At 40.5% G+C, this 27,836-nt stretch overlaps 2 protein-coding genes across 2 annotated transcripts; both read left to right on the forward strand.

The window, feature by feature from the left end:
- The first annotated feature begins 211 nt into the window (after positions 1-211).
- Positions 212-27,314, forward strand: FBXO33 (F-box protein 33). The gene is made up of 4 exons (XM_040968367.1): positions 212-1,158; positions 23,027-23,137; positions 23,676-24,361; positions 25,292-27,314. Exons 1-4 carry the CDS (start codon positions 557-559, stop codon positions 25,561-25,563), a joined length of 1,671 nt encoding a protein of 556 aa, XP_040824301.1. The 5' UTR covers positions 212-556; the 3' UTR covers positions 25,564-27,314.
- LOC121149246 (cytochrome c oxidase subunit 7A2, mitochondrial-like) lies at positions 1,352-16,759 on the forward strand. The gene is made up of 2 exons (XM_040969745.1): positions 1,352-1,501; positions 15,167-16,759. The coding sequence occupies exons 1-2, from the start codon at positions 1,352-1,354 to the stop codon at positions 15,440-15,442; spliced, it is 426 nt and encodes a 141-aa protein (XP_040825679.1). The 3' UTR covers positions 15,443-16,759.
- Positions 27,315-27,836: the final 522 nt, after the last annotated feature.

A 27,836-nucleotide genomic window follows, 5' to 3' on the forward strand; every position in this document is an offset into this window, starting at 1 on the left:
GAAGGAGCGCAGCGAGCTCCGCGAGGGGGCGGTCGGGGTAGGGGGCGGGGACCGGAGGAGGCGCCGGGGGCGGGGACCGGAGGAAGCACCGCCCACTCCCCGTGCCGTTGGGCGTTACGCTCGGCTGGCCGGCGTGCGTGCGTGCGTGCGTTAGTGCGTCCGAGGTCACGTGGCTCGCCTCCTTCCCTAGCAGTAACCCAGAGAGAACGCTTCCCTTTCCCGGAAGTCGCGTCCGTCGGGGCCGGGCTCCTCCCACCGAGCGCGACGTCAGGCCCAGCTCCTACCACTGCCTTGCCCCCGCCTCCCGGTGCGGGGAGGGTTGCCATTTCCTCAGGAGAAGCCCCACCGCTTCCGGGCCTCCGAAGACTCGCGCCGAGGGTCTTGAAGGGGCCGAGGGTGCGGGCCCCGGGAGCGTGGGCGTCGAGTAGGGAAGGCCAAAGGCTGCCTCTCTCGCGGGCCGCTCCCGCACAGCGTCCCCCCCCCGCCTCCTGCACTCGCGCGGCACTTGGTTCCGCCGAGACCCACGACGGTTCCGCCCCCCTCTTCCTTGTCATTGATGTTGTTGTTCTTGTCAGTGCCGCAGCCCCGACCCCCGGGAGCTCGAAGCCGGGCCGGGGCCGCTCGGGTGGCGCGGTGGCGGCGGCAGCGGCGGCAGCAGCTGCGGCGGCTGCGGGGGCTGCTCCGAGGACTGCGGGGGCGGCCGGGAGCCGGCGGCCGGCGGCGCGGCCGGATGGCTCTGTGCGGGCAGGCGGCGGGCGCCGCGTCTCTGCCCAGCGAGTTGATCGTGCACATCTTCTCCTTCCTGCCCGCGCCGGACCGGCTGCGGGCCTCGGCCTCCTGCTCGCACTGGCGCGAGTGCCTCTTTTACCCGGCCCTCTGGCCCCAGCTTCGCATCTGCCTCCGCGTCTCTCCCGCGGAGCAGCCCCGGCTCGAATTCCTCATGCGCAAGTGCGGCTGGTTCGTACGGGAGTTGCGTGTTGAGTTCACCGCCGAGAACTACCTGAGCGGAGGCGGCGGCCCGGGCGACGGAGGTGGCTCGGACAGCGGCCCCGGAGGGGAAGAAGTCGAGGCCCTGCAGGTGTCGGCACGTTGGCTGGAAGTGCTGCGCACCTACCTGGAGCTGGTGCTGTGCGTGCTGGTCAGCATCCGGAACAACAGGTAGGAGCCTCGGGGAACCCCCCGGCGCCGCGCCCGCCCGCTTCCCGGCACCCCGAAGTTGCTTCCTCCGCCGGATGCGTCTAGCCCGCTTCGGTGTTCTCTCTCCGTAATCGGAGGTGTTAGGGTTCTAACCTAGCGATGTCCCAGAGGAGAAGCCTTACCCGGACTTGTTGGGGGTGCTGTGTACGCGGGGATGGACCCAGTGGTCATCAGACGCCACGCCTGGCGTTTCCCGGGGCCTGTGTCATTCATCCTCTCGGTGGCCGTGGCCAGAGGATGGACCCGACCAGCGCCGTCGTTGCTTTCACAGATGGCAGAGTTGAGGCTTGATGAGCTATGGGGGGTGGGGGGTGGGGGGTGGGGAGAGGCACAGAACACCCACCACCCGTGTTTTCTGACTCCGAACCTGTCCGTTAGACGTGGATACTTGGCTGTGGGAGCAAGGAGTAGTTGTGCATCCTGTGCCTCTTAGTTACAGACCCGCTCTCAGAGAAGTCTGCAACAGCCATTTTCTTATCAAGAACGGTTTTGATTAACTGAGCCAGAGCCTGAGAAGTGCTTGTAAAGGGTACTGGGTAAAGAGGTGGAGTGTCAGGATTTGTGAATTTCCATAGTCAGCTTGTTCCCCGTGATCCATTTAAAAGTAACCCGGTATTGCCCAGGGACTCGTGGGACGTGGGAGCTGGCCAGTGTCTTCAAAGAGTAAGCGCGTGTGCACACACACACACAACTACCCAGGTTTTGCATCAAGATTTTGCTGTTATTTCTTTAGCTGGCTCACCGTGTCTTACCCATCACCCTATTCCACATTTTCTTTTATCCACGCCCCCCCCCCCCCACCTCTCCACACACCATTTGTCTTAGTTTTCATGTGTTGGAAAGGCAGAAAGATGCAGCCTGCACTTGCCTTTGCTAAGCTTCCATTTGCTGGTCCAGTTGCCAGATCCGTGCAGTGGCCAAGCTGGGCCGGGGCAAAACCAGAAACCAAACTCAATCCCAGTCTCCCACTTGGTGCCCGGGACCCAAGCTGCCTTCCAGGGTGTGCATTGACCACTGGAAGCTGGGATTGGCTGCCACTCAGCTAAAGGACGTGAGGTCTCCCAAGCAGCAATTTGGCTGCTAAGCTTAAGACTTGTCCTTCTGAAGCCCTAATAATGGTAGATTTTCAACACCTGAATATTCTTGTTACAGTAAAACTCAGAGTTGGGAGAGCATTTGAAAATTGGAGGAGAGTTTTGCATAGGTTAGTGGTTTAGGACTTCACAGCTACTTTTGCATCACAGTCTTGTTTGAGCCTTTCGGTGGCCCTGTGAGTCAGGCAGGACAGCCCTCATTATCCCTACCTTATAGACAAGAAACTGATGGTTAATAGGGTCAAGTGATGCACACATGGTCACAGTATTGTTTTGCTCCAGCAGCAGTGTCCTGTTGAACAGGGTGGAGAGCAGGCCCTGGTTTAATGCTATGCAGATACTTAGTTCGGAGTCTGAATCAGGTTAAGAAGTAAGAGTTGGGGCTGCTGGCTCCAGGTTAACTCCAGGCACCTGTGTTTGTCTCCTTTGGCTGCGTTTAGCCCGCCTCACGGTTCACCCCCACTCAGCAGAGATACCAAGGTTCTAGCCTGGCCATTTCCCTGAGCAGAGGGCACATGAAACTTGTGATGGTGCTTTATACCTGAGAATGAGCCCAGTGGTCATCAAGCATCACTCCTGGCGTCTTCCAGGCCCTCTGTCTTTCATCCTTTCCGTGGCCGTAGATTGGAACAGATGAACCATTGCTGTAGTACTGTTTCATTTAGCAAGAGAGGCTGTGGGGGCTTAAAGTTGGTTGGAGATTGTTTTCTCAGAGTTGAACATACCCCTGGAGGACTAGCCAACCTAAATGTTTTCAAAGCTTGGGAATGCTTACTAATGATACCAAGATGAAGTTTAAGTCCAGTGAGAAACCCATTTTACTTCTGTGAGGTTAGGACTTGGACCTTCTTCTAAAGCAGAACCAGATGAGGTGCCCAAAACTGCAGGTATGGTTTAATGTGCTGTGCCACAGCACTGATTCCTGTTCTGAAATTAGGTAGCACTTTTGTGTAAACCATCCCGAAAATGTGAACGTGTAGGAATAAGCCTCACACAGAGCCTAGTTCCTTTTGCATGTTTTAATAACTGGCTGGGCAACATTACATAAGCAAAGTAGTATTTGTAGTTTAATTCTCCTCTGTAACTCCCTTACCCCTGCTACTTTTATTAGTATTCCAGGGTACCTATCTTACAGAGCCACATGTGCCTCTGCTTCTAGATCAGCTGTGGCAAACTGATTTGAATTTCTTCTCATCTGCTTTAGGGACGGTGCTCTTTTAGCAGCATGTTCGTTGTGTCTAAGATTATAATATTATAAATATATAATTATAATGATTTACATTTAAAATATGTGTAGAAATGTCCACTTTATAAAAATATTGATATATTTTAGTACTATTGAAAAAATGCAAGTGTTAATATAAATGGGATTCATTTCCTTTAGATTTTAACAAAACTGAAAATGTTTTAAGCTAAGTTGTTTATTTAGTAACTTGTCTTCCTGGTAACTTACAAGTAAATATTTTAACAGCGTGTGTGTGTGTGTGTGTGTGTGTGTATGAATACAGAAGATTTGATGTTGTCTTTAAATTCCCAAGTTTAATTTACTGTGGTTTTGCATTATGATTTTTGGCAATCTGTAAGTAGAAAAAGAGTGTGATTCATATCAGTTTGATAAACATTCTGCTTCCAGGCTTTGTGTTGAATTGGCTTTATGCAATTCAGAATATTCCCTTAGGAGAACTAAAATTGTAACCTTGAATTGTAGGAATTTTTAAAAGATGCCGATATGGCTTTTTTGTTGTTTTTAAGATTTGTTTATTTTATTGGAAAGGCAGACGTACAAAGAGGAGGAGGAGGGTCAGAGAGGAAGATCCTCCGTCCGATGATTGACCCCCAGATGGCCGCAACGGCTGGTGCTGTGCCGATTGAAAGCCAGGAGCCAGGAACCTCTCCAGGTCCCCCACGTGGGTGCAGGGTTCCAAAGCCTTGGGCCATCCTTGACTGCCTTCCCAGGCCACAAGCAGGGAGCTGGATGGAAAGTGGAGCTGCAGGGACTAGAACCAGCGCCCATATGGGATCCGGGCGTGCTCACGGCGAGAACCTCAACCATTACGCTATTGCGCTGGCCCGGCTTTTTTGTTTTTTTATTCTTGGGTTGTATATACAAAATGATTGTAGCTGCCACCACAATGGCAAGTATTAGGCATAGTTAATGGGGCTCAAGGAGGTGCTGAAGTGTCTTGGAAGGTAACACACAGTCCTTCAGGTTTGAGAACTTGCCTTGCCTCTAGGGACCAAACGTAGCCACTGCCTTGATGAATAGCGAAAATGGAAGTACAGTCAGTACTCATTCAACCATAGTAGATTAAACAGACTACATTTCTTCATATTTATCCTATGAGAAATTGTGGGGTTTTTTTTTTTTTTCTGTTTTATTGGAAAATCAGATATACAGAGAGGAGGAGTGACAGAGAGGAAGATCTTCCATCTGTTGATTCACTCCCCACATGGCTGCAACAGCCAGTACTGCGCCTATCAAAGCCAGGAGCCCGGAGTCTCTTCCTGGGTCTCCCACATAGATGCAGGGTTCCAAAGCTTTGGGCCGTCCTCGACTGCTTTCCCAGGCCACAAGCAGGGAGCTGGATGGGAAGCGGGGCCACCAGGATAGAACCAGTGCCCATAGAAGATCCCAGTGCATGCAAGGCAAGGACTTTAACCACTAGGCTACCACACCAGGCCCTCCTATGAGAAATTGTACCTAGACATTCAAGACAGTGAATCTAGAAATAATATTCTTAGCACTTAATCTGGCTGTTAAATCCTGCTTGTTGAAATGCTGTTTGAGACACCTTAGGAAAAATCAAAGTTCGTGGTCAGTGAGATTTATTATCATTCATAATATACTTAAGTATATATTTTTAAACAGTAGTCATAAGCAAATTATTTGCTTTGTAGCTTCCTGGATTTTGTGTAAATATTTTACATATACTTGGAGGAAATACAAAATTAGGAGTAGCCCTTTTCTAAATGAACATAGTAACAGAGGAAAGATTTTGCATAAGGGTGACTTTCTCACTAAAGTTCTTAGATGGCAATCCTAACTGCCATATATAGATTGGCATTTTGTAAATTTACCAACCTATATACCCTCTACATAGCAAAAGAACCATTAATATTTGTTAGATTTCGTAAAAGGCCAGGCATGTGGCACAGTGGTTAAATTCATGCTTGGGACATTCACACCCAGGGCAGAGTGCCTGATTTGAGTCCTGGATTACCCCACTTCCTTTACAGCTTCATGCTGATGTGCGCACTGGGAGCCAGCAGATGATGGCTCAAATTCCTTGGTCCCTGTTCCCCATGAGAGGTTCTGGGATCCTGGCTTTTGGCCTGACCCAGTCCTGGGTGTTGTGGGCCATTGGGGTCTGAAAAGCAAATAAAAGATGCCTCTCCCTCTATCTTTAAAATAAGATGAAAATAATATATATATTTTAAATTTGGTCTTGTTAGTTTAACACACACAGTGAAAGTCTTACCTTTGTATTGTTCCTTTTAATATTAGTCTGCCAAGACACAGTAACACAGTCATTTAGAAATAATGTCATAAAATAGGTTAAAAATTGGACATTTCAGATTACTACCTAAGAGATAGTAATGAGGAACTTGCCTTCAAATATTTTGCTCATAATAGTGTAAAAAAATACACTACAGAGTACTTTTGAAGGCTTAATTCATTATGGTTTGCTTAAAGAATTCTATTTACAGAATAAATACCGTAAAATATGAAACTGTAACCAGTATACACTGCCTGTAGAAAAGGAAGCGAGACTGTATGCTCTGAGTCCTCACTTTAAGACTTAACAGATTGATGTGCTTCTCAGGGAGGACCTTAAGATCATTGAGAAGGGAGACTAAAGAAACTTAACTTCCACAGAGGACATTCAGCTCTCTAGTCCATTGGGGCCTTTATAGGATTACTGAGAATCAATAGATGGAGGATAGGTAATAAAACTTCTTTTTATATAGAACTTTTTAAATTAACTACTGTTTTTTCTGGCTTAATAATGAAGGTGTGAAACATCTAAGTAAGATGACTGAAATAGTTCCATTTTAACATACTGCTATTTCTGAAGAAGCCTTGGAAGAGTTTTTACAGGGCATGAGGTGACAGTTAACAGAAAATCTAGGCTTTTCTTCTCCCAAGTACCAAGATCCTGCTGTAAGTAGTAAAGATAAGTTCCCTGTTCTCATGAGTCAACATTCTAGAAGGGAAAACCAAAGGAAAAAAAAAACGAGAACAAGATTATTTTAATTTATGAAAACATAAGAGTGACTAGAGGGCAGTGGTAGAGTGATCAAAGAAAATTCAACATTCAAGTCATTCGTGTAGCTCACCTGAAAAATCTGAGCAAACAGCATTACAGATGCAAAAACCTAAGCACCAAAGCTTCAGTTAAGCCAGAGCCATTTTCCCCCCCATTGGAGTAATAGAAAGAAAAAAAAAGTCACAGGACTGCACTAAATGAGGGAAGGAGTGGTGTCAGTGACTTCTAAAAGGTAGTGGGAGGAAGGAATGAGGTTATGTGGGCTAATAGAATGAAGATTAAGCTGAATTCTAGAAGTCATTGAAGCAAATTTGAGGATAATGATAATGTGATCTAATTCACGTCTTAAGACAATCTCTGGGTTCTGTATAATGAGTAACAAGGAGGGAAGAAGGGAGACTCGGTGAGAAGCTGTTAAAGTCATCCATACACGATATGACAGTAGACTAAATGTGGAAAGGAAGGTAAAACAAAGCAGATGCATTCAGAATAGATATTTAAGAAGTACAACTAAATGCACTGCTGATTAAGTATAGGCAATGAAGAAAAAAAAAGTAATGTTTTTTTTACAGGCTTGGTTCAGTAGCCTAGTAACCAAAGTCCTTGCCTTGCATGTGCCCAGATCCCATGTGGATGCCAGTCTATGTCCCAGCTGATCCACTTCCATTCACCTCCCTGCTTGTGGCCTGGGAAAACAATAGAGAATGCCTTAAATCCTTGGGCCCTGCGCCCCTGTTGAAGACCTGGAAGAAGCTCCTGGCTCCAGGCTTCAGATCAGCTCAGCTCTAGCCATTGTAGCCAGTTGGAGAGTGAACCAGCAGATAGAAGATCTTTCTCTCCTCTCTGTAAACCTGAATTTCCAATAAAAAATAAGTAATTCTTTTTTAAAAAAAAAAAGGTTTTTCACTTTTCATTTTCCTGCCCTTGCTATTGTTAAGTTATCTTATAACAGCAAGTTAAATAGTTTTAAAAGTCGGTTTTAGTTACATGAATATTTGGTGTGTAACCTTTGGGTTTTCTTTTTCTAATGAGTGGTAACCTGTTATTTGAAAGGCAAACAGGAATGTCCCCTGTGCTAGTTCACTCCCCAGATGCCTGCAGAATCTGAGGCTGGGCCAGGTGGAAGCCAGGAGCTAGGAACTCAGTACTGCTCTCCCAAAGTTACCTGCTGCATCCCAGTGTGCAGTAGCAGGATCTGAGTTGGAAACAGAGTAGCCAAGATGAGAACCCTAGGTATTCCAACACAGAATGCCAGCATCCCAGGCAACTTCATTAAATATTGTGCAAATGACCTCTCTAGATGATGGATATTCCTAGATGAAACCCGGAAATAACCTGTGGCTAACAGGTCCTTATATAGCTAATAAGGTAACTTATTTCTGGGCTTTACTGTGATGTCTGATGTAGTAGCCACTAACAAGATGAAGCTGTTTAGATTTTAGATTAAGTAGAACTGAAGACTTGGTTAGTCATTTGGGATCGTGTGGAATGAAAGGAACCAAGGCAAACTACTGTCGCAAAAAGTTCCCCAATTTGGAACTACAAAAGAGAGAACACAATAGTCACACTTACTATTGAAAAATAAATAAAAGAATAAAATAAAACTCGGTTGACAGATTTTACCTTTTATTTATTTATTTTTAAGATTTATTTTTATCACAAAGTCAGATATACAGAGAGAGGGAAAGACAGAAGAGGATCCTCCTTCCGATGACTCACTCCCCAAGTGACCACAATGGCTGGCACTGCACCGATCTGGAGCCAGGATCCAGGAACTTCCTCCAGGTCTCCCACGCAGGTGCAGGGCCCCAACACCCTGGGCCATCCTCGACTGCCTTCCCAGGCCACAGGCAGGGAGCTGGATGGGAAGCAGGGCTGCCAGGATTAGAACCATCGCCCATATGGGATCCCAGCACGTTCAAGGTGAGGACTTTAGCCACCCGGCCACCGCGCTGGGCCCAGATTTTACCTTCAATTGAAGATTGTGAAAATGTTATGTAGCATTTACTATTGGTAGAGTCTACTGCCCAAAAAATGGAGTATCTGTTCTTTGCCATGGTTCAGTAGGTTCTTATCTAGTGTTATATAGTTCTTCTCAGTCTCATTTTAATCTGAAACAAATAATGAGTTACCTGAAATCATATATCCACGTGGGAGACCGAGGGAGACCCAGAAGAGGCTCCATGCCATTGTAGCCTCTTGGAGAATGAACCAAGGGATGGGTGATCTTCCTCTCTGTAAATCTGACTTTCCAATAAAAATAAATAAATCTTTTTTTAAAAAAAGAAACTATATACAGATTTCTTGGCCTTGCTGTTTTCTATAATCTTAATTTCAACATGTTATCTTTAAAAGCTGCCTGTTTTTCTGATCTAAATTTTAAATTTTGTTTTCCATATCCATTAATAAATCTTCATTTTGAATGTGAAAATAAATATCCAAAAACTTTTTCCCACAACTGTCTTTCATGTGCTGTTCTAAAACATTGCTACTAGTAATTTTTCCTCTTATATTCCTAAGGCTGTTATGTTCTATTCAAGCACATGGTTTAATTATGAGAAATAACATGAACATAGTGGGAGTCAAAATCTTGATTTTTTTTTTAACCTGACTCTGCCTTAACTAATTTAGCCCTTGATAAGTCACTGAATTTTCATCAGTAAAGCAAAGCGGAGTAGATTGGATGATTCCACAAATCTTAAAAGAATATTATTCTGTAAAGCAGGTTTTTCCATGTAATATTCTACTATAACAATATTATTTCCATTGTATTTCTACAGTTAGAATTTTCCTCAGATGCCCTTAAGTGGTATGTTTCTGACATTGACAGAAGATTTAAATATATGATGTAATTGACGCTACAAGTAGAAATATTTACAGTCTTGTTATATTAACTTAGTAAAGTTTACTATAATGCAGTCTATTGGTTTTAAATATTTTGAAGTGAATTAAGTTTTTGTAAGTAAGATACTTTTTTTTTTAATTAATTACATTGCATTATGTGACACAGTATTATAGGTACTGGGATTCTCTCCACTTCTCCCCAAACCCTCCCCTCATGGTGGATTCCTCCACCTTGTTGCATTACCACAGCTCAAGTTCAGTTAAGATTCTTTCATTGCAAGCATCTACCAAGCATAAAGTCCAGCATCTTATTGTCCGGATAGGTTCAGCGGTTTCTTGGGGAGACCATCTCTCGTCTGAAGGTAGAGTTGGCAGAGTATCATCCCAATCAATTGAAAGCCCCAGCGTAACATCAGTAACAATTTAGAACGTTATGGAATTAATTGACATGGTATTGATTTTAATTTATATACAACCTGGTTCTATACATCTTAAAATGGCTATGGATTACTATTCAGCTGTCTTGTGTCTATTTTAATTTTAGTGTAAATAAGATACTTAAAGCTAATTTTTTTTCCTAAATTCTCAAGTAATGTGTTTATAATAATAGAAAATATGGAAAAAAGGAAATGAAATTTTAAATACTTGTCGGAGGGCATGGCGCAGTAGCCTAGCGGCTAAAGTCCTTGTCTTGTACGCACCAGGATCCCATATGGGCACTGGCTCTAATCCTGGTAGCCCTGCTTCCCATCCAGCTCTCTGCCTGATGAGACCTGGAAAACCAGCCAAGGATGACCCAAAGCCTTGGGAGCTGCACCCTCATTGGAGACCCAGAAGAAGCTCCTGGCTCCTGGCTTCAAATGGCCTCAGCTCTTGCCTTTGTGGCCACTTGGGGAGTAAACCAAAGGAAGGAAGATCTTCCTCTCTGTCTCCTCCTCTCTGTGTATCTGACTTTCCAGTGGGAAAAAAATAAATTTTTAAATACCCATCGGAGATGATTACTCATAAGATATGATACATATTCCGGCAAAACCAGAATACTTTGTTATTTTATATTTTTTCACTAATTTATGTCATACATCTTATACATAATCAAAAATCATATCATTAAAACAAGATGATGGAGTAGAAGTGTTTTTTCCCCACTAAAACATTGAGATAACACTAAGTGGATGAAAATTCCTTTGTGAGAAATTCAGAATCCTGTTAAGTTGTAGCTCCCCAAAGAAGCACAAAGCTAAAAAAGGTCACACCATTGCAAGGGAGAAGAGCAAACTCACGTTGCCCACATCTCCCCCTAGCCTTCTTCCCCTTAGCTCAGAGCCAAGAGCCTGCCCCCTTCTTTCTTCCATAGTGGAGCGAGTGCTCAATTGTCTGGCCTCTTGATGTGTTCTCCAAGAAACAGATTTCTATCTTACTCATAGCTAACAATGAAAGACTGGTCAAGAACCCAGATGCTGGGTAGCTAAGAACAGAAGAAAATGGGTTAACATTCTCCTGCGGCTGGCACTGTTTAGCAAGATTGGGAAAAGACTTAAAATAGGCTTTACCACCCGGAGAGAATGGAGAAACATGAAGTGAATGTGCTCCCAGCCTTTAAATTCCGAAGGGGCTGGTTTGCATTTTGCTTTATTTATTCCAAAGGAACAGCAGAACATACATGCCTGGGCAGTTAGAGACAATGGGAAAGGGGAGTCACTTACAGCTGACACTAATTTGTGAGATTAGAAAAGAAGTGCTAATGCTTTTCATTCAAATGCACAAGCACCAGGGGAATCACCAAGTAGTTACCCCTTGTTTTTAGTTTTTTTGTGATTTCAGTTACCTACAGTCAAGTGTAATCCAAAAACGTCTTAATGGAAAATTCCAGATATAAACTGTACATCCATTTTTCAATTGAGTGCTAAGTAGCATGATAAAACCTCATGGCATGCCACTGTGTCCTGCCAGGTATATGAGCATTTCTTTGTTTATCATACCTGTGCTGTAGATGCTGCCCATCCATTAGTCACTCAGTGGTAGAGTGTCACTAGAAATTCAGATGTGACAAAGAAAAGCTATAAAGTACTTCATTTAAGTGAAAAGATGACAAATCTTGAATTGAAAAAAAAGTCATGCTAACATTACTAAGAGTTCTTGTAAGAAAAACTATGAAATGGTGAAGATCGAAAGAGAATTTATGCCATTTTTTTATTATGTCTTAAACTGCAAAAGTTACAACCACAGTGTACAACAAGTGTTTATTAAGATGAAAAGGCTTTAAATTTCTGAATGGAAGGCATAAACAGAAATACAGATGAAGAATGTAATATCTAAACTGAAAATTTCACTAAAGGAGCTCAGTAGCAGCCATAATCAAGCAGAAGAATGAGTCAGTGAGTTCAGACAAGTCACTTGAAGTTTATCTAATGAAAAGAGCCAAAGGAAAATAAGGAAAGCCAGTGGAAATTATCTGACCCCATCAAGTGAACCATTATCAGCAGTGGATATCTGAGAAGACCAGAGAAAAGAGCCAAAAGCCCGTTTCAAGAAATAACAGCTAAAGTGTTCCCAAATCTGGGCAAAGGAATGGACATCAGATTCATGAAGCTCAAAGAATACCAAGCAGGATGAACCTCAGGTAGCACACACCAGAACAATTATAGTCATCAAAGCCTAAAGACCGAGTTTTGAAAATAGCAAAAGGTGAGTTATTGCATACAAAAGATTCCCTATAGGATGGAACAGATTTCTCAGCAGACATCTTGCAGGTCAGAAGAGAATGGGATATACATTCACAGTGCTGAAAGGAAAAATCAACCTAGAATAATTTTCAGCATAACTGTCCTTCAGAAATAAAGAAGTAAAGACTTTGGCAGATATAAAAGCTGAAACATCACACAACTAGACCTACAAGAAATGCTGAAGGGAATTCCTCAAGTTGAAACAGACACAGCACAATCCACATAGGAGTATAAAACTCACTAGTGAAGTTAAATGTATACAAGTACAGAACACTCTAATACTGTTAAATTATGCCTTAGTCCCTTTACTTCTATTACAAATGTTAAGACAGAGGGCAGGCATTATGCTGTAATCGGTTAAGCCACTGCCTACAACACCAGCGTCCCATATGGGCACCAGTTCATGTCCCAGCTATCGTACTTCTGATTCGGCTTCCTTCCGATGTGTCTGGGAAAACATGAGCAGATAGTCCAAGTATTTGAGCTCCTGTGTTCCATTGAGAAACAAGATGAAGCACCTAGTACCTGACTTCAGTCTGACCCAGCCCTAGCTATTGCAGCCGTTTGGAGAGTGAACCAGCAGATTGGAAGATCTCTGTCTCCCCACTCTTGCCGTAGCTCTGCCTTTCAAATAAATCATCAACAGTGTAAAATAAATAAATAGTGTAACTATTAAAATGTTAAAATATTAAGAATAAATATAATGACTAATAGATATGTAAAAGTAAGGAATTGGAACATCAATAGGAAGTGCTAGAGTTCTTGTATGTAATCATAGTTCCTTAAACACATGTGCTATATTTATCAGGTTATTCTATAAGCCCCAGGACAATCATAAGAAACATGGTAGATACATAAGATACTAAAACATAATACTATAAAATATCAGCAAATTGCAAATGAAGGTACCAATAAGAGAAGAAAGGAATTAACTACAAAAGACAGCCATAAATTGGCGGTAGTAATTCTATCAGTAATTAGGTGTAATGAATAATCTTTGTCATTGGCTACAAGCTGCTTATGCTGTATTAACTAAACATTGACGGAAGTAGAGTTTAGAGCTTGGCAGTTTTAAGTAGGGGTATACATTTTTAAATATGGTGAATATTATGGGCAGGTGATGTGTGAAAGTCTGGAGTGTGTGTGTGTGTTTTAATATTTCAACAGGTCTTGGGCATGTCACTTGAGTTTTTGCTTCTTTTTGTTTTTTTTTTAATGTTCTTTGATCTCTAATCGGAAGTCAGAGTGACAGAAAAAAGATAATTCTACCCACTGGTTCATCAGATGCAGGTAACAGCCTGAGCTGGGCCACATTGAAGGCAGAAGCCAGGAACTCCATCCTGATCTTGGGCAGCCAGGACCACCATCTGCTTCCTCAGAATGCACTGGCAGGAAGCTAGATTGGAAATGGCATGGCCAGGATTCAAAGCATCACTCCAATATGGGATGCAGACTCAAATAACAGCTTAACCTGATGTGCCACAGCACCAGCCGTCATCAGTGATTCTTACTGAAAGCAAAGTTACAAAGGGAAAGATAGAGATCTTCCATTCACTGGTTGACTCCCCAGATGGCCACACTGACCAGAGCTGGGTTGGGCCAGCCTCAAGCCAGGATTCTGGAATAGCATTAGGGTCTCTCACATGAGTCACAGGAGCCAACATACTTGGGCCATCTTCCTCTGTTTTCATAGGCACATTAACAGGGAGCTGGATCAGAAGTGGAGGAGGGCATGGCGCAGTAGCCTAGTGGCTAAATGCTTGCCTTGCATCCGCCAGGATTCCATATGGCCATTGGTTCTTATCCACTTCCCATTCATCTCCCTGCGTGTGGCCTGGGAAAACAGGAGAGGATGGCCCAAAGCCTTGGGACACCCAACCCATTTGGAAGATGTGAAAGAAGCTACTAGCTCCTGGCTTTGAATCAGCTCAGCTCCAGCCATTATGATGGCCACATGGGGAGTGAACCAGCAGATGAAAGACTTTTGTCTTTCCTTGTCTGTGTAGATCTGCCTTTCCAGTTTAAAAAAAAAAAAAAGTCCAGGGATAGCCTGGACTTAAATAAGCACTCACATGGGGTGATGGTGTCACAGGTGGAGACTTACCTGCTGTGCCATGGTGCCTCTTCCAGTGCTTTTAGATCAAAGTTGATTATGAATTTACAGAAGGGGTAATTTTAAAGTTGAAAAATAACTTAAAATAGAGCAGGATTACCAATTATGTGACTAACATGATGTTTGTAAAAAAAATGTTGTTAATGTAATACATTTTTCATAAGTTTGACATTTTATGAACTAGAAAACTGAAAGTGAATTACCACATTTTGTAACTTGATTTCCCTCTCAGTACTCTTTAAACACTGCATTTCTCTTGGGCAATTCTTTAACAATATGAATAGCATTATTCTTGCTAATTATCACATAGTTTATTTTGATTGTACCAGTCAATAAAGGGAAGTGCTTCATTCAGGCCAGCAATGTGGTCAGTATATGAAAAAAAAATTATAAGTTCTTAAGAGATTTCCACCAAGCAAATGTAATATTTAATATTTCCAATCTCATTACTGTCAAGGAAAATTAATCTGTGTGCTTTTGAGCTTAATAATGAGCATAACCCAATGAATAGATTCCAGCTAGTTAAAACTATTGGATTGGGAAGGAAAAGATAAGTTTCGTGAAGAAAATTAAATGAGTTGGGTCCAGTGTAGTGGTGTAGCAAGTTAGGCTTCTGCCTGTAATACCAGCATCCCATTTGGGCACAAATTCAAGCCACAGCTGCTCCAGTTCTGATTCAGCTCCCTTGTTGTGACTTAGGAAGGCAGCAGGGGATGGCTCAAGTCCTTGGAACCTTTGAACCTGGGTGGGAGACCAGAAGTTCCTGGATTCCAAACTACAGTTTGGGGAGTAAAGCAAAAGATGTGATTGTTCTCTCTCTAACTCTGCCTTGCCAATATATTTTTTTTAAGAAATGAGTTAACAAATGACTCTTTCATATGCACTTTGTAAAAAAAAAAAAAATATTTGGGTGTTCAGTTGTCGTAGTTGGTAGGCAATAACGGAGCCAGGTTGCTACAGAATCTGCTGACTGTTGGTCAGATTGCCCAGAGAGCCATAAGCACTGCTTCACACAGATATTTTGAGAATAAAGTTCCAGAGAAACCAAAGGTGTTTCAAGCAGGTAATGGAATTTCAGTGCATCTAAAGGCTGGGGTCACAGATGACCTCCTGTATGAAGCCACCATGGTTCTTACAGTCAGTGGAACAACATATGCCATATACCAGCTGGCCAGGGCTTCATTTCCCAAGAAGCAGGATTGACCTGAGTCATGCCAGAAACCTTGGTTCAGTTGCATTCATCTCTCTATGACCAGTAACCTAATAAAACTGAGTTTTTCTTTGGAGATCAATATATATTGACTGGTACTAACTGCCACCAATAAAGCAGTTTTTACCATGAAAAAAATTTTATTCATTGCTTCAACAAGTAGAGCATCAGAAAGGGAGAAGCAGAGATGCTAATCACTCCCCAGATGGCTGTAACACACAAGGTAAAGCCAGAAGCCAGAAACTATGTCCTGGTCTTCCACATGGATGGCAAGAACCAAACCCATTGGGCCATGTTCTTCTGCCTTCCTAGTTGCATTAGCAAGGAACTGGGTTGGAAGTGGAGCAGTAGGGAGTGTAACAGCAGTCACTCTGATATGGGATGGCAGTTGCTTAACGTATTTCACTACAGTGCCAGTCCTCAGAAAGAGTTGAATAGCTTTGAATTGTGAAGTTCATTTGAATAGGACTGTCTCTATATATGTGTGTGTGTATACACATGGAAGCACATATACAAATATATACATAGTCATGACTTTAATGATAAGGACTTTTAGATTGCTTGGTAATTGAGGAAATTCATTGTCCTGAAAGTGAAGTTTTAAGTGCTTTAGGACAGTGACAACACAAAGTTTTAGCGTGGCAGAAAAGGGATGTAGAGATACACAAAATTCCTATTTTAGAGTCATTAAGTCTGCCTAACATTTTGGAGTAAATAAATTGGAGAAAAATTTTATTAGTACTAATTTTGGAGCTGTCCTTTAACGTCTCAGTTAAGCCACTGATTAGATGTCACTGTCCTGTATCGGATTGCATGGGTTCAGTCTCCAGTTCTGTTCCCAACTCCAGCTTTCTTATGCAGAATCTGGCAGCTCAACTGCAGAATCTGACAACTCAAATAGTTGGGTTCCTTCAGACCATGTACTAGATTTAGGTTGAGTCCCTGGCTCCTGGCTGTAGTCCTTGACCCAGGCCAGAGCCACTGAGGGCATTTGGGGAATGGACGCGAGAATGAAAACAAAGCAGTATGTGCTCTTGCTCTCATTTGTTCTCTTCTCCCCCACTCGGCACCTTCCATTTCTTAGTCTGATAAAATTACTTGATTGCTACCATAAGCTAATTCTTACTTTTCTCTGAAAATCTGGGCACAATAAAAATACTTCTATTAAAAAAGATTTAAAACATTACTCTCAAAATAACTCTCCATATTAAATATCATATTTGCAAAATCTGTCCAAGATCTACCTTCTCCTATGTATCTGTTTTCTAGTCTTACTTATAAATACTCTTAAAAAAAAAAAAAAAGATTTTATTGGAAAGGACCTTCTTCTGGGTTTCCCACATGGGAGCACAGTCCCAAAGCCTCAAAACCATCCTCCACATAAGCAGGGAGCTGAATGGGAAGTAGTGTAGCCTGGTTAGAACTGGCTCCCATATGGATGCCAGCACCAGCAAGTGGAAGATTAGCCTGTGGAGCCACAGCACTGCCCCTCTATATAGTCTTAATTACTATTTCTGCTTATTGGCTCTTGGACATTTCAAAGTATTCATTTATTTTTCAGATACTCATTGATCACCTGTTTTATGTCAAAAATTATGGCAAGGCACTTCTAAAATAGTTCTTCATTCATGAAATAATTGTGTTACTGATGACAATGAAGTAAAATACAATTCCAAAAGCCTTTTATAAATTCCATAGTATGGCTGACTACAAAGGCTTAGGAGGTTGCCTCAGAAAAGACGGTAACAGAGTAGATGGCATCTGGATATGGACAGCTGAGCAGTTCCCCCGACAGACCAGCACAGGCAATAATACTCATATTCCATTTAATAATCTAAGTTGTGTGACATAGCTTTTTTAGATCCATATTTTGAGGTGTTTGATGGCACCAGGCTAGTCTTTTGGGCCTTTTCCTTATAATCAACAGAGGTATAATTCCTTAAAGATTTTTAAACAAGGTGATATAAAATTCAGGCTTATTTATTTGTCCTTTTTATTTATTTGTCCTTTTTAAAATGTGTGTTGATCACAGCAGGAAAATGGCTCAGAAAACAAACCAGTTGAAAATATTTTAAGAATCTGAGAATATGAAACGACACCAAAAATATCGATAAGTATAACATGAAAAAGGACTGCATAATTGTGCTTTTGTGTGTGTGGCTGATACTTTAATGAGGCATAACTTAATTGCAGTAAAATTCACATATTTTTAAAGAGCTGAGTTCTAGAAACTTTCAAATTCGGTTCTGCAGTTACCACCGTGGTCGAGCTGAGAGCATCTTTCATCGTGTCTCTAATCCGTCATGTCCCCCATTCTGCTATTGATGAACCAGTCTTTGCACGCTGTGGCTTTGAATTTTGGAGGATTTTATATAAATGGAATTATACAATAAATATGGATTTTATAGTTTTTTTACCAGTGCATGTTATAGTATGCATAAACAATTCATTCTTTTTTATTGCTGAGTAAGTAATATTCCATTGCATGATTATGCCATGATTTGCTACATGGATATTTGGATATTACTAGTTTTTTTTCTGATATGAATAAAGCTACTGTTAGCCTTTTCTTTTAGGTGTGGGTACATGCTTTCGTTTTTCTTAAGTAAATAATTGATTCAAGGATCACTGGATTATACCACACAAGTGTATCCTTAACTTTTTTTTAACGTTGAATTTTATAGTACAATTTATATCCTTAACTTTTAAAGAAATTGCCAAACTATTTTTAACTATTTTAAAGTACATGGTTTTGCATTTCCAGCTATACTGTATGAGTTCTAGTAGTTCTACATTCATACCAACAATTAATATTGCTGTTCCTTTTCAATTTTAGATGTTCTGAGTATATATGAACAGTATGTCATTAAGGTTTAATTTTACATTTTCTATTTAATAATCAAACATCTTTTCATGTGAAGTTTGCCTTTAGTATCTGTTTGGCGCAGTGTCCAGATGTATTGCCTTTATTTTCATTGGCTAATTAGTCCTAAATCTTTAAAATTTCTTTCTACATTTTGAATATTAGACTTTTTTAAGTGTCCTACTAATGTTTACTATAATCTGTATCTTGCCTCTTATGCAAATGTCTTAAAGCTTCTTTAAAATGTCTAAATTATTTTATTTGATTTGTTTGAAAAACAGACAAAGGTATGCCATCCACTGATTCACTCCTGATGCCTGCAACAGCTGGGCTGGGCCAGAATGAAGCACATGGGTGGCAGGGAGCCAGCTACTTGAGCCGTCACCTGTGGGTGCACATTAATAGGAATCTGAAATTGGGACCAGAGTGGAGACTCGAACTCAGGCTCTACGATGTGGGATGTGAGTGTCCGAAGCAGTGTCTTCACTGCTCTACCTAACATCCATCCCAGGTTTTCATTTTAATGCAAAGCAAATTATTCCGTTTTCCTCACTGGTTCATGATATTTTGCATTAAAAAAATTATTTTTTTTGCCTTACTCCACGTCTCTAAAAGTTTTCTCCCAGGTCTTACTTAGCAGTATTGAAATGCAGCTTTTGTGTTTAAATGGTTGCTCCACTTCACAATTAATTTTGATTATAGTGTGAGCTAAGGATCCTTTTGTCCCAGCACTATTTTTGAAAATAACTTTTACATGGAACTCACTTTCACGTTTTCATTATTGCTAGGTTTTATTTCATTTCTGGTATCTTCTGTACATTATATAATTACAAAACCATGTATGCACGAGTCTATTTCTGAATTCTTTGTTCTGCTGTCTGTTTACTTCAGACAGTTTTGTGATGGTGTCCCGTGTATCAGTCCAGTATGGTACGTGGGCATCTTAACCAGTAGGCTAAACACTTGCCGTTTGAGGCTTGCTTTTAAGCTGTATTGGGGAAAATTCAAAACCTCTTTAGCTATCTTTTTTAAAGTAATTTACTGGAAAGTCAGAGTTCCAAAGAGGGGAGATATCTCATCTGCTGGTTCACTCCAGATGGCTGCATGGCTGGAGCTGGATCACTTGGAGTCCACCCATCTTCCACATGAGTGGATCTTCCACATGAGTGCAGGGGCCCAGTTGCTTGGGCCATCCCCTGCAGCTTTCCAGGCACATTTATAGGGTGCTAGATCTGAAGTGGAAATGCCTGGACAGGAACTGATGCCTGTATAGGATGCTGGTGTTTCAGATGGTGGCCTTACCTACTCTGCCACATTGACCCCACCCTTGAGTACCTAAGGCGAATCAGTCTTCACTACTAAGGCATATCTTTTCTGAGAACTCCATCACATGTCTTTGATTACAAGATCTTTTTCTACTGTCTCCTCACCCCCTCCTTTCCTCTTTCTTTTCCCCCTCTTCTCTCCTGTCTCCCTTTCTCCTTCTCCCCTCTTCCCATTTTGCCACTCTCCCCCTCCACCCCCTTTTGCTTCCCTCTTTGTACCCCTCTTCCTCTCCCCTCTCCCTGTTCATTCACTTCAAATTAAAGAAAAATGAAAGCAGTGTTAAGGATATACAGTTGCAGTCAGTGGAAATTGAATTGAATAAAGAGAGGAAAATATCAGTGTTGCATAACTCTAGCATTTGTAATTGCAGTTTTTATATTTTGAAAACTCATTCTCCAAAAATAAAGACTTTTTTCTAAAGATTATAAGGAACAAATTTTCTTATATATAATTCTTGACATGATAGCAGCTTTAGAATAAGTATACATACATAAAGGATAAAATATTTTAAATGAAACATTTTTAAATGAAAAGTGTCCTTTGGATCTGATATGAGTACACATCAACAGTTTTATCCCTTTTGAGAGTGAAGAAAATTATTTTTGTTCAGAGTTTGTCTTTTGAGATTTTTTTTTAAATAGTTATTTCTGGCTGTTAGTCAACTTACTGAAGGGACAGAAATTCAAAGATCAAAACATAGTATATTTCCATTAGTAATTTTTTTTTAATTTGTGTGTTTATTTGAAAGGTAGCACAGCAGAGAGAGGAGGACACACAGACCTTGTTATCTGTTGGTTCACTCCCCAGATGGCTGCAACAGCCATCTGTGCCCCATCTTCTGCCTTCCCAGGAGGATGAGCAGAAAGCTGGATTGAAGAGTTGCCAGGACATGAGCCAGCACTGTTATAATGCAGGGTACAAGCAGCAAGCTAACCGTCTACTCCATAGTGGTAGCCCCATCGTTAGGAATCTCTCCTTTGTTTTCCTTGAAATGTTCTGAATTGTCTAGTAACCCTTTTCTATTTTTGTTCTTGATTTATGTGATATGTATGTATGAAACTAGTATTTCTGTCATTCTGCCCTATTTCTTAATGAAACATGCTGTTGAATGTCACATTTCTCATTTTTATAGTCCAAAAACTCGACGAATGTTTCTAAACTTAGAAAGTCCTTATCATCTAAAAGGCACCACAAGTTTCACATGTGTAAAATGGAGTTCCTGTATATTCCACACCTCACTCTCACCCCCCAAAAAATTTTTCATGATTTTTTTAAGATTTGTTTATTTTTATTGGAAAGACGGATATACAGAGAAGAGGAGAGACAGAGAGGAAGATCTTCCATCCAATGTTTCACTCTCCAAGTGAGCGCAGCGGCTGGAGTTGAGCTGATCTGAAGCCCGGAGCTAGGAGCTCTTCCGGGTCTCCCACACAGGTGCCGGGTCCCAAGGCTTTGGGCCATCCCCGACTGCTTTCCCAGGTCACAAGGTCACAAGCAAGGATGGGAAACAGGGCAGCCGGGATGAGAACAGGCACCTGTATGGGATCCTAGCATATTCAAGGCGAGGATTTTATCCACTAGGCTATAGCACCAGGCCCTCATGATTAATTTTTAATGATTTTTTTATTTGAAAGAGTGACAGAAATCTTCTGTCAGCTGATTCACCCACGATGGCTGGGGCTGAGCCAAGCTGAATCCAAGAGCCATGACCACGTTTGGGTCTTCCACAAGAGTGATAGGAAGCCAAGCACTTGAGCATCATTACTGCTTCCCCGGTGCATTTGCAGAGTTGGATTAGAAGCAGAGAGGCCAGGGTTGGAATGAACATTCCAGTATGGGATGCAGGTGTCCCAAGTAGTGGCCTAATGCACTGTGTGACAGTGTCTGCCATTAACACCAGTACCAGCACCAACATACAGTCTAGTAATCCCTATCCCACCAAGATCTACCAACCATGCAATTCCACAACACAGTTACTCTTGACTTGACTAGTATTTCACCACTGTAGCTAAGACAGCACCTGCACATCTTAACTCTTCAAGTCCAAGCTTCATTGAACTTGTTCATTCTATCGCCATCAGCACCAACGTCCAACCCCAGCTCTCATCTCTGTTGTTAACATGCTGTCCTAACTAATTTCTCCACTTGATTTTGCTGGCCTTCCAGGCTGTTCTGATGTTACAGTAATATTTTTCAGACACAAATGGAATTGTGCTGGAAAACATTCTTGGGTAACTATTGTAAAGACAAAAACTTTTTCACGTAGAACTTCATTTATGTTGAGAGCCTAGTTTCATGTTCATTGACTGTACTCATTCTGGATTCCCTTCAACTCATTTTGTGACCTGCAACTAGAGAGGCTCTACAAGAAGATATTTCACTTCCCTGTAGCACTAACTTTTTATCTTCCTTCTTCTGGAAAACTCCAACTTATCCATTAGATCCTGTATAATCAGTATACTTAGGGAATCTTAACCCTGACTTCACCCAGTGACAGCTCCCGTGATAAGTGGCACCACATACATGCCCTTCACCATACCACAACCCTGCAGTGTCATTCATCTATACCACAGCATGTGGTGCTTGAGCCCTCTGAAGTGATTCAGTGAATACATTACTATTTTTCAAGTTAAATTTTACAATCACAGCAAAACTAAGGTTATTGAGAAAATATTGAGGAACTGATTTTTTTTTCAGTTATGCCTTTGTCATTTCTGGACTGTACATTTCCTATCAAATTACTCCTTAAGTTTTGTGTGATAAATGAAATATGTAGTTGCTTATTCACATTTACAATTTTTTCCAGTTACTAGTTTTCTCCTTTATTTGCACTTTCACAACTTAAAAAAGTATGCCTGACAGCTGAAATTTGAACTCTAAAATTTTTTTTCACCTCCATTAGTCCTGACCCATATGTTTGATGGTAAAACTGGAGAATGGTCTTCAGATTTTAAATAATATTTCTTACTGAGAATTTCAGAACAGTACCCCAGCTTTTGAACATTTACACTCTGTGCCATTTACTGATTTATTTTTCTATTCTCTAAATAAAACAACTTGTTCATTTCTTTATATGTCATTGTTACTCATCCTCAAGCCCAATAAGGTAGGTATAGTTACACGTTACACCTGGCAAAGAATTCTCAGGCATATGAGACTATCCCATCCTCATTGAAATACTTATTTCTGAACCTATCTTTATAACCCAGTTCTCATTCTTGAGACCTCATATGTCTCTCCTGCCTCACACGTTTTGCATTGTGCACATAAAGCAATCTGAAAGCACTTGATTCGGAGTTGTAAGGTGGAAACTCTATGAGAATATTCCTTTTGCATATTTTTATATTTGTATTACTTAGAAAATCATTTTAAATTATTTTTCTTATAGGAACCTCCAGAAGTTTAGTCTTTTTGGAGACATAAGCGTTCTACAACAGCAAGGAAGTTTGTCAAGTACATACCTCAATAAGGTGGACCCTGATGGCAAAAAAATTAAGCAGTAAGTTATTAGTGGAAAGGGTTTATATTAATAATCATTTTAGTTTATTCTGAGAAATTATAATATACAATCAGTTATTTTCCTTTTTAATTTTAAAAATTTATTTTATGACACCTGGGATTAGTAATTACTTTTCTAAAAAGAATATGTGTCCTGGAAATGTTTTAACTGTAATACAATGATCAGTATATACCACTTTGATGTCATCAGACTTCTAAGACAAATCATAACTTCCTGAATAATTCTATTTAGAAGTTCTGTTTCTCTGCCTGACTTTTCAATAATGTCTTTTCTACCATAATGATATAAAATGCTACTTTCTTTAGATGAGGAACAGCTCTAATGTGTTTAAGCCATCTTACTCATTATATTTTACTGTGAAATGTAATGGTATTTATTGTTGATTGAATAACCAGTGAGAAAAAGTGTCTCAATCTTGCATGCCATTTATTGCCTATTTTCACAAGTCAGCATTAAAACATTAGAGCTAACTGTGATTATTAACTAGAGATTATTGTGGCATATGTTTTCCTTGTAGAATTCAGCAGCTGTTTGAAGAAATATTGAGTAATAGTAGGCAACTGAAATGGCTATCCTGTGGGTTTATGCTGGAAATAGTTACCCCAACTTCACTGACATCTCTCCCTAACTCTATTGCCAACACAATGGAGCACCTGAGTTTACTGGACAACAATGTTCCTGGCAACAGCACTCTTATCACTGCAGTCGAACTGGAGCGATTCGTGAATCTGCGCTCACTTGCCCTAGATTTCTGTGACTTTACAACTGAGATGGCAAGAGTCTTAACTGACAGCAGCCATGTGCCTTTGCAACGCTTGTCTCTCCTGGTCCACAATGCTTCTGTGATGCACAAGTCTCTAGACAACATGCCAAATGATGAGCATTGGAAAGCCCTGTTAGGAAAGAGCGCCAGTCTTCGAGTCTATATAATGGCATTTGATATCAAGAGTGAAGATATGCTAAAGATTCTGAAACCCAGTATACCACTAGAAAGAATTCATTTTGATAGCTACATCACTTGTGTTTCAGGAGCTATTGTTGATCTTATATCCAGGCAATATGACAAGTTCCTCACACATTTTATATTGATGAATGATGTCATTGACACATCTGGCTTTCCAGATCTTAGTGACAACCTAAATGAAGATCCATTGGTTTTGTTAGCATGGAGATGCACAAAGCTGTCCTTTCTGGCAGTTCACGGTATGTGGTTTTATTCAATGTAATTCTATATCAGTATTATACCTAAAACATTTTATGCCAGTGAAAAGATACAAAGTGACCTTTATAATGTCTAGAAACCTAGTAATATTTAAATTTTCAGGCTTTTGTGTTCTTTAATACATATTCACAAAAGGATTTTGTATTCTGCTCTACCTTGCTGTTTTTTCTTCTGTGTGGTATTTCACAAGAGTAGCATTTGAAATTAAGAAATTATAGATACATAAGTTATTTCCTATTATCACAAAATGATTACTTAAAAGCATCACAGAATGAAAAGAAGGTAACTTAACTGTTTCACTGCTATTTTTTTTAACCCCACATGAATATGTGGCAATGTGTGTGTCTTGCTTTTCAACATTTGCCTTATAATTTGACCAGTCATCAGGAGTAGTAGCAAAGAACAGAACAGTATTTATTGCAAATACTGAATAAAGTGGGTACTAAATAAAATATACATTATTTAAAAATTAAGCCAGATTTTTTTAATGTTTTTTATCTTCTTGGAAGAAATAAGATATTAATATAGCTTATTCATCCATTCCCCTGTTCCTTCCTAGAAGTAAACTTTAATCTGAAGTTGATACATGTGGGTCCCATGACCATTTTTTAATTTATATAAACTGAATGGCTTCTATTTTACTTAATTGACTGAGTCTCAGAATAAGATTGTGTCACCTCTGGGGTCACCACACACGTTGGTGTACTTGAGGCGATTGTCATATATCTGGCCTTTAAAAAATATATGTGGGCTTAACAATCAAGTTTCCTTCTCCAGTTTCAGTATGAAGGATCAAAGTGCTAAGTGAAGTACAAATTTGAAGTCTCATAAAAATTACTGAATGAAGGAAAATCTAACTTAGAGAAGAGACAAAGCGCCAGGAAATAACATTATCTTTGCTTATTTTTAAGGTTACACAGTGTGGGCACACAACCTCATTGCCATTGCTCGTCTTCGTGGCTCTGATCTAAAAGTACTTGAAGTCACAGAAGAAAGCATTGATTTTGACCAAGGTGAACTGGCTGACCAGGATGTGGATCCAGTGCATAACCTTATTGAGCAGGTATCCCTGGGCTTAGGTCAACCTTGGCACGCAGTCATGGACATTGAATCACTCAGTGTCTTCACTGAACCAAATCGCCATTTTTACAGAGAGATGCAAAGCTTCAGTGAAGACATTTAGCTTTTTTAAAAGTACTATTCCTGTGGTTACATATGCAAGTAGGGTCTTATTATGTTTTTTTTCCAATAGTGTGAATTAATCCATGTGCTGTGTTTAATCAGTATTAGCTTTATAGAATTATATATGTATATTCTACTTCTCGATCAAAGAACGTAGTCAGGTATTGGTTTAGAAGTTCAAGGTGACACTGTGTAGGGCTTTCACGGTTAATAGACTTGTTACCAAACCTTAAGGATATACAACCGAAGGGTTGTCTGAGGTTGCTGGCTAACTTAATTTTTCACTTAGTTACTCTGCCTTTTTGATATTTTTATTTTTGTCAGAGTTCCCAGCTCAGGAGCCAAAATATTTTTATACTTCTATAGCTGTATATCCATAGCCTGGTGGATTTGTATGCAATGTACTGCATCCATGCAATCAGATAGCATTTCACTCATTTTTATTTTTGAAATAGAAAGGGGAATAATATCCATATGAGTTATCTAACAGAAAAGGCAACTTTAACTTTCATTATACATGTAATAGTTGATCACCAATTACCACTCTGAATTTTGTGTAATATTATTAGAACATTGCTTAACCCCTTTTTTAAAAAAATGCATTTACATAAACATGAACACTGATTTGCTAGATTTTTTAAACTGTAGCTTAATTTTATTCATCAACTATATTATGCATTCAAGTTAGCTTTTTAGACCAGATTTTGAATAGTGGAGGAAAAAAGAAACTATATATATATGCCAGGGTGAAACCTCCTAAAGAGGATAAAACTACAGAGTTGTAGACACACATGCTTGTAAACAAACATTAGTCGTGAAATCCTTAGCAACAAGTCACTGGATTTTTCTCTGTCAGCACGCATGTCAGCTGCCAAAGAATAGACTTAAATGAAGAAGTGCCCACATGCTGGCAGGGGCCGGCCCACTCTGGCCAGCCGGATACTGCTAGATTGTAATATTTAAGGTCGAATTTCGACCTGTGGTACACAGCTGTGCTGTGGCTCAGTCAGCAACCTCAGAACTCTGAAAAAAAAAACTAAACTAAAAAAAAAGAAAAAAAACATGCACCTGTTTCACTGTGAATAGTGAATGTAGAGAGGAAAAACTGAAAGCTTGTTCTATCACAGGTATGAGCTGCTATGATACATGAAGAACATTCCATGAAGTATGTTTTAAAACCTTGTTATATCTGAGAGGCTTTAAAAGCCGATTTAACTGTTTCAGGGCAACCGCGGTACAGACGTGGTCTCTGTGAGACTTCCACCTGACCCCAGTTCTAAGTGGTACGAATGTTGTGCATTTAATGTTATAGGACAGTCTGCAATAATAAAGTCAGTAGCCAACGTGGGTGCCCAGCAGTGCTGAGACCTGGCTGCTCTATTGTAAGCTTTGGAAACACAATTTATGCAACAGATGTCCAGATATGATTCTATTTATGGAAAAAGTTTATATGTGTTTTACAAATGGTTTTACCATCTTATATTAAAAATGACCTTTTGACAGGTGTGCACTGTTTTGTCTCCAGTGAGCACATACCATGCGGATTTTATATGTACATCAGTAGTGTGAATCCACTGGCACAGTGTGTGCAAATGCCAGATGTGGTGAGATTTTATCTTGTAAGTGTGATCAGATAAAATAACTCCTGACAGAAACTGTAAGGAAACCAGCTGAATGTTTGACCTGATGACTGATGTTGTATGGTTTATGTTAAATGTATATTCTTTTAATCAATGAATAAAACATTAAAAAGTGATCATTGTAATATATTTTGTTGCACGTGAAGCATGAAACTTTTAGCATTAAATAAATTGCAAATACACTTATTGTGTACAATCCTATGTTAGCTCTGTTATATTCAGGGACACGAATGCTTAGATTTAGGAATGTGTCATAAAGTCAGCCTCAATAGCTTACAGTTTCAAATTTGTTTTCTCAAACTGATTTTTTTAAAGCCTAAAAGCAGACATACTACCTTGGTGAACATAAAATCCCAGTATATTATTCACTATATTATTGAAATGATAAAATCCAATTATGGGTTATATGGTCTAGTGGTTATTTTTTTTAATTCCTATTTGGTTGTGGGCATATGACATGGTGGATTAAGCAACCAGTTTTGACAACCACATCCCATATCAGAGTGCCTGGGATCAAATCCCACCTCTAATTCTCATGCAGTTCTCCAGTACTTACAAGAAGCAACTAATGGCTCAATTACTTAGGTCCCTGCCACTTACCTGGGAGACCCAGATGTAGTTCCTGGCTTCCACC

The sequence above is a fragment of the Ochotona curzoniae genome, unplaced genomic scaffold (assembly GCF_017591425.1).
Source record: "Ochotona curzoniae isolate NIBS_2020 unplaced genomic scaffold, NIBS_Ocur_1.0 scaffold_4701, whole genome shotgun sequence".
Taxonomy (NCBI): domain Eukaryota; kingdom Metazoa; phylum Chordata; class Mammalia; order Lagomorpha; family Ochotonidae; genus Ochotona; species Ochotona curzoniae.

Bases quoted from the DNA above. Each gene is read 5' to 3' on its own strand.
- LOC121149246 (XM_040969745.1), top strand. From the start codon at position 1,352: ATGGACCCAGTGGTCATCAGACGCCACGCCTGGCGTTTCCCGGGGCCT. The intron at 1,502-15,166 runs GTGGGGGGTGGG...CAGTTGTCGTAG, and splicing joins GGCTTGATGAGCTATGGGGG to TTGGTAGGCAATAACGGAGC.
- FBXO33 (XM_040968367.1), top strand. From the start codon at position 557: ATGTTGTTGTTCTTGTCAGTGCCGCAGCCCCGACCCCCGGGAGCTCGA. The intron at 23,138-23,675 runs GTAAGTTATTAG...TTTTCCTTGTAG, and splicing joins GATGGCAAAAAAATTAAGCA to AATTCAGCAGCTGTTTGAAG. The intron at 24,362-25,291 runs GTATGTGGTTTT...CTTATTTTTAAG, and splicing joins GTCCTTTCTGGCAGTTCACG to GTTACACAGTGTGGGCACAC.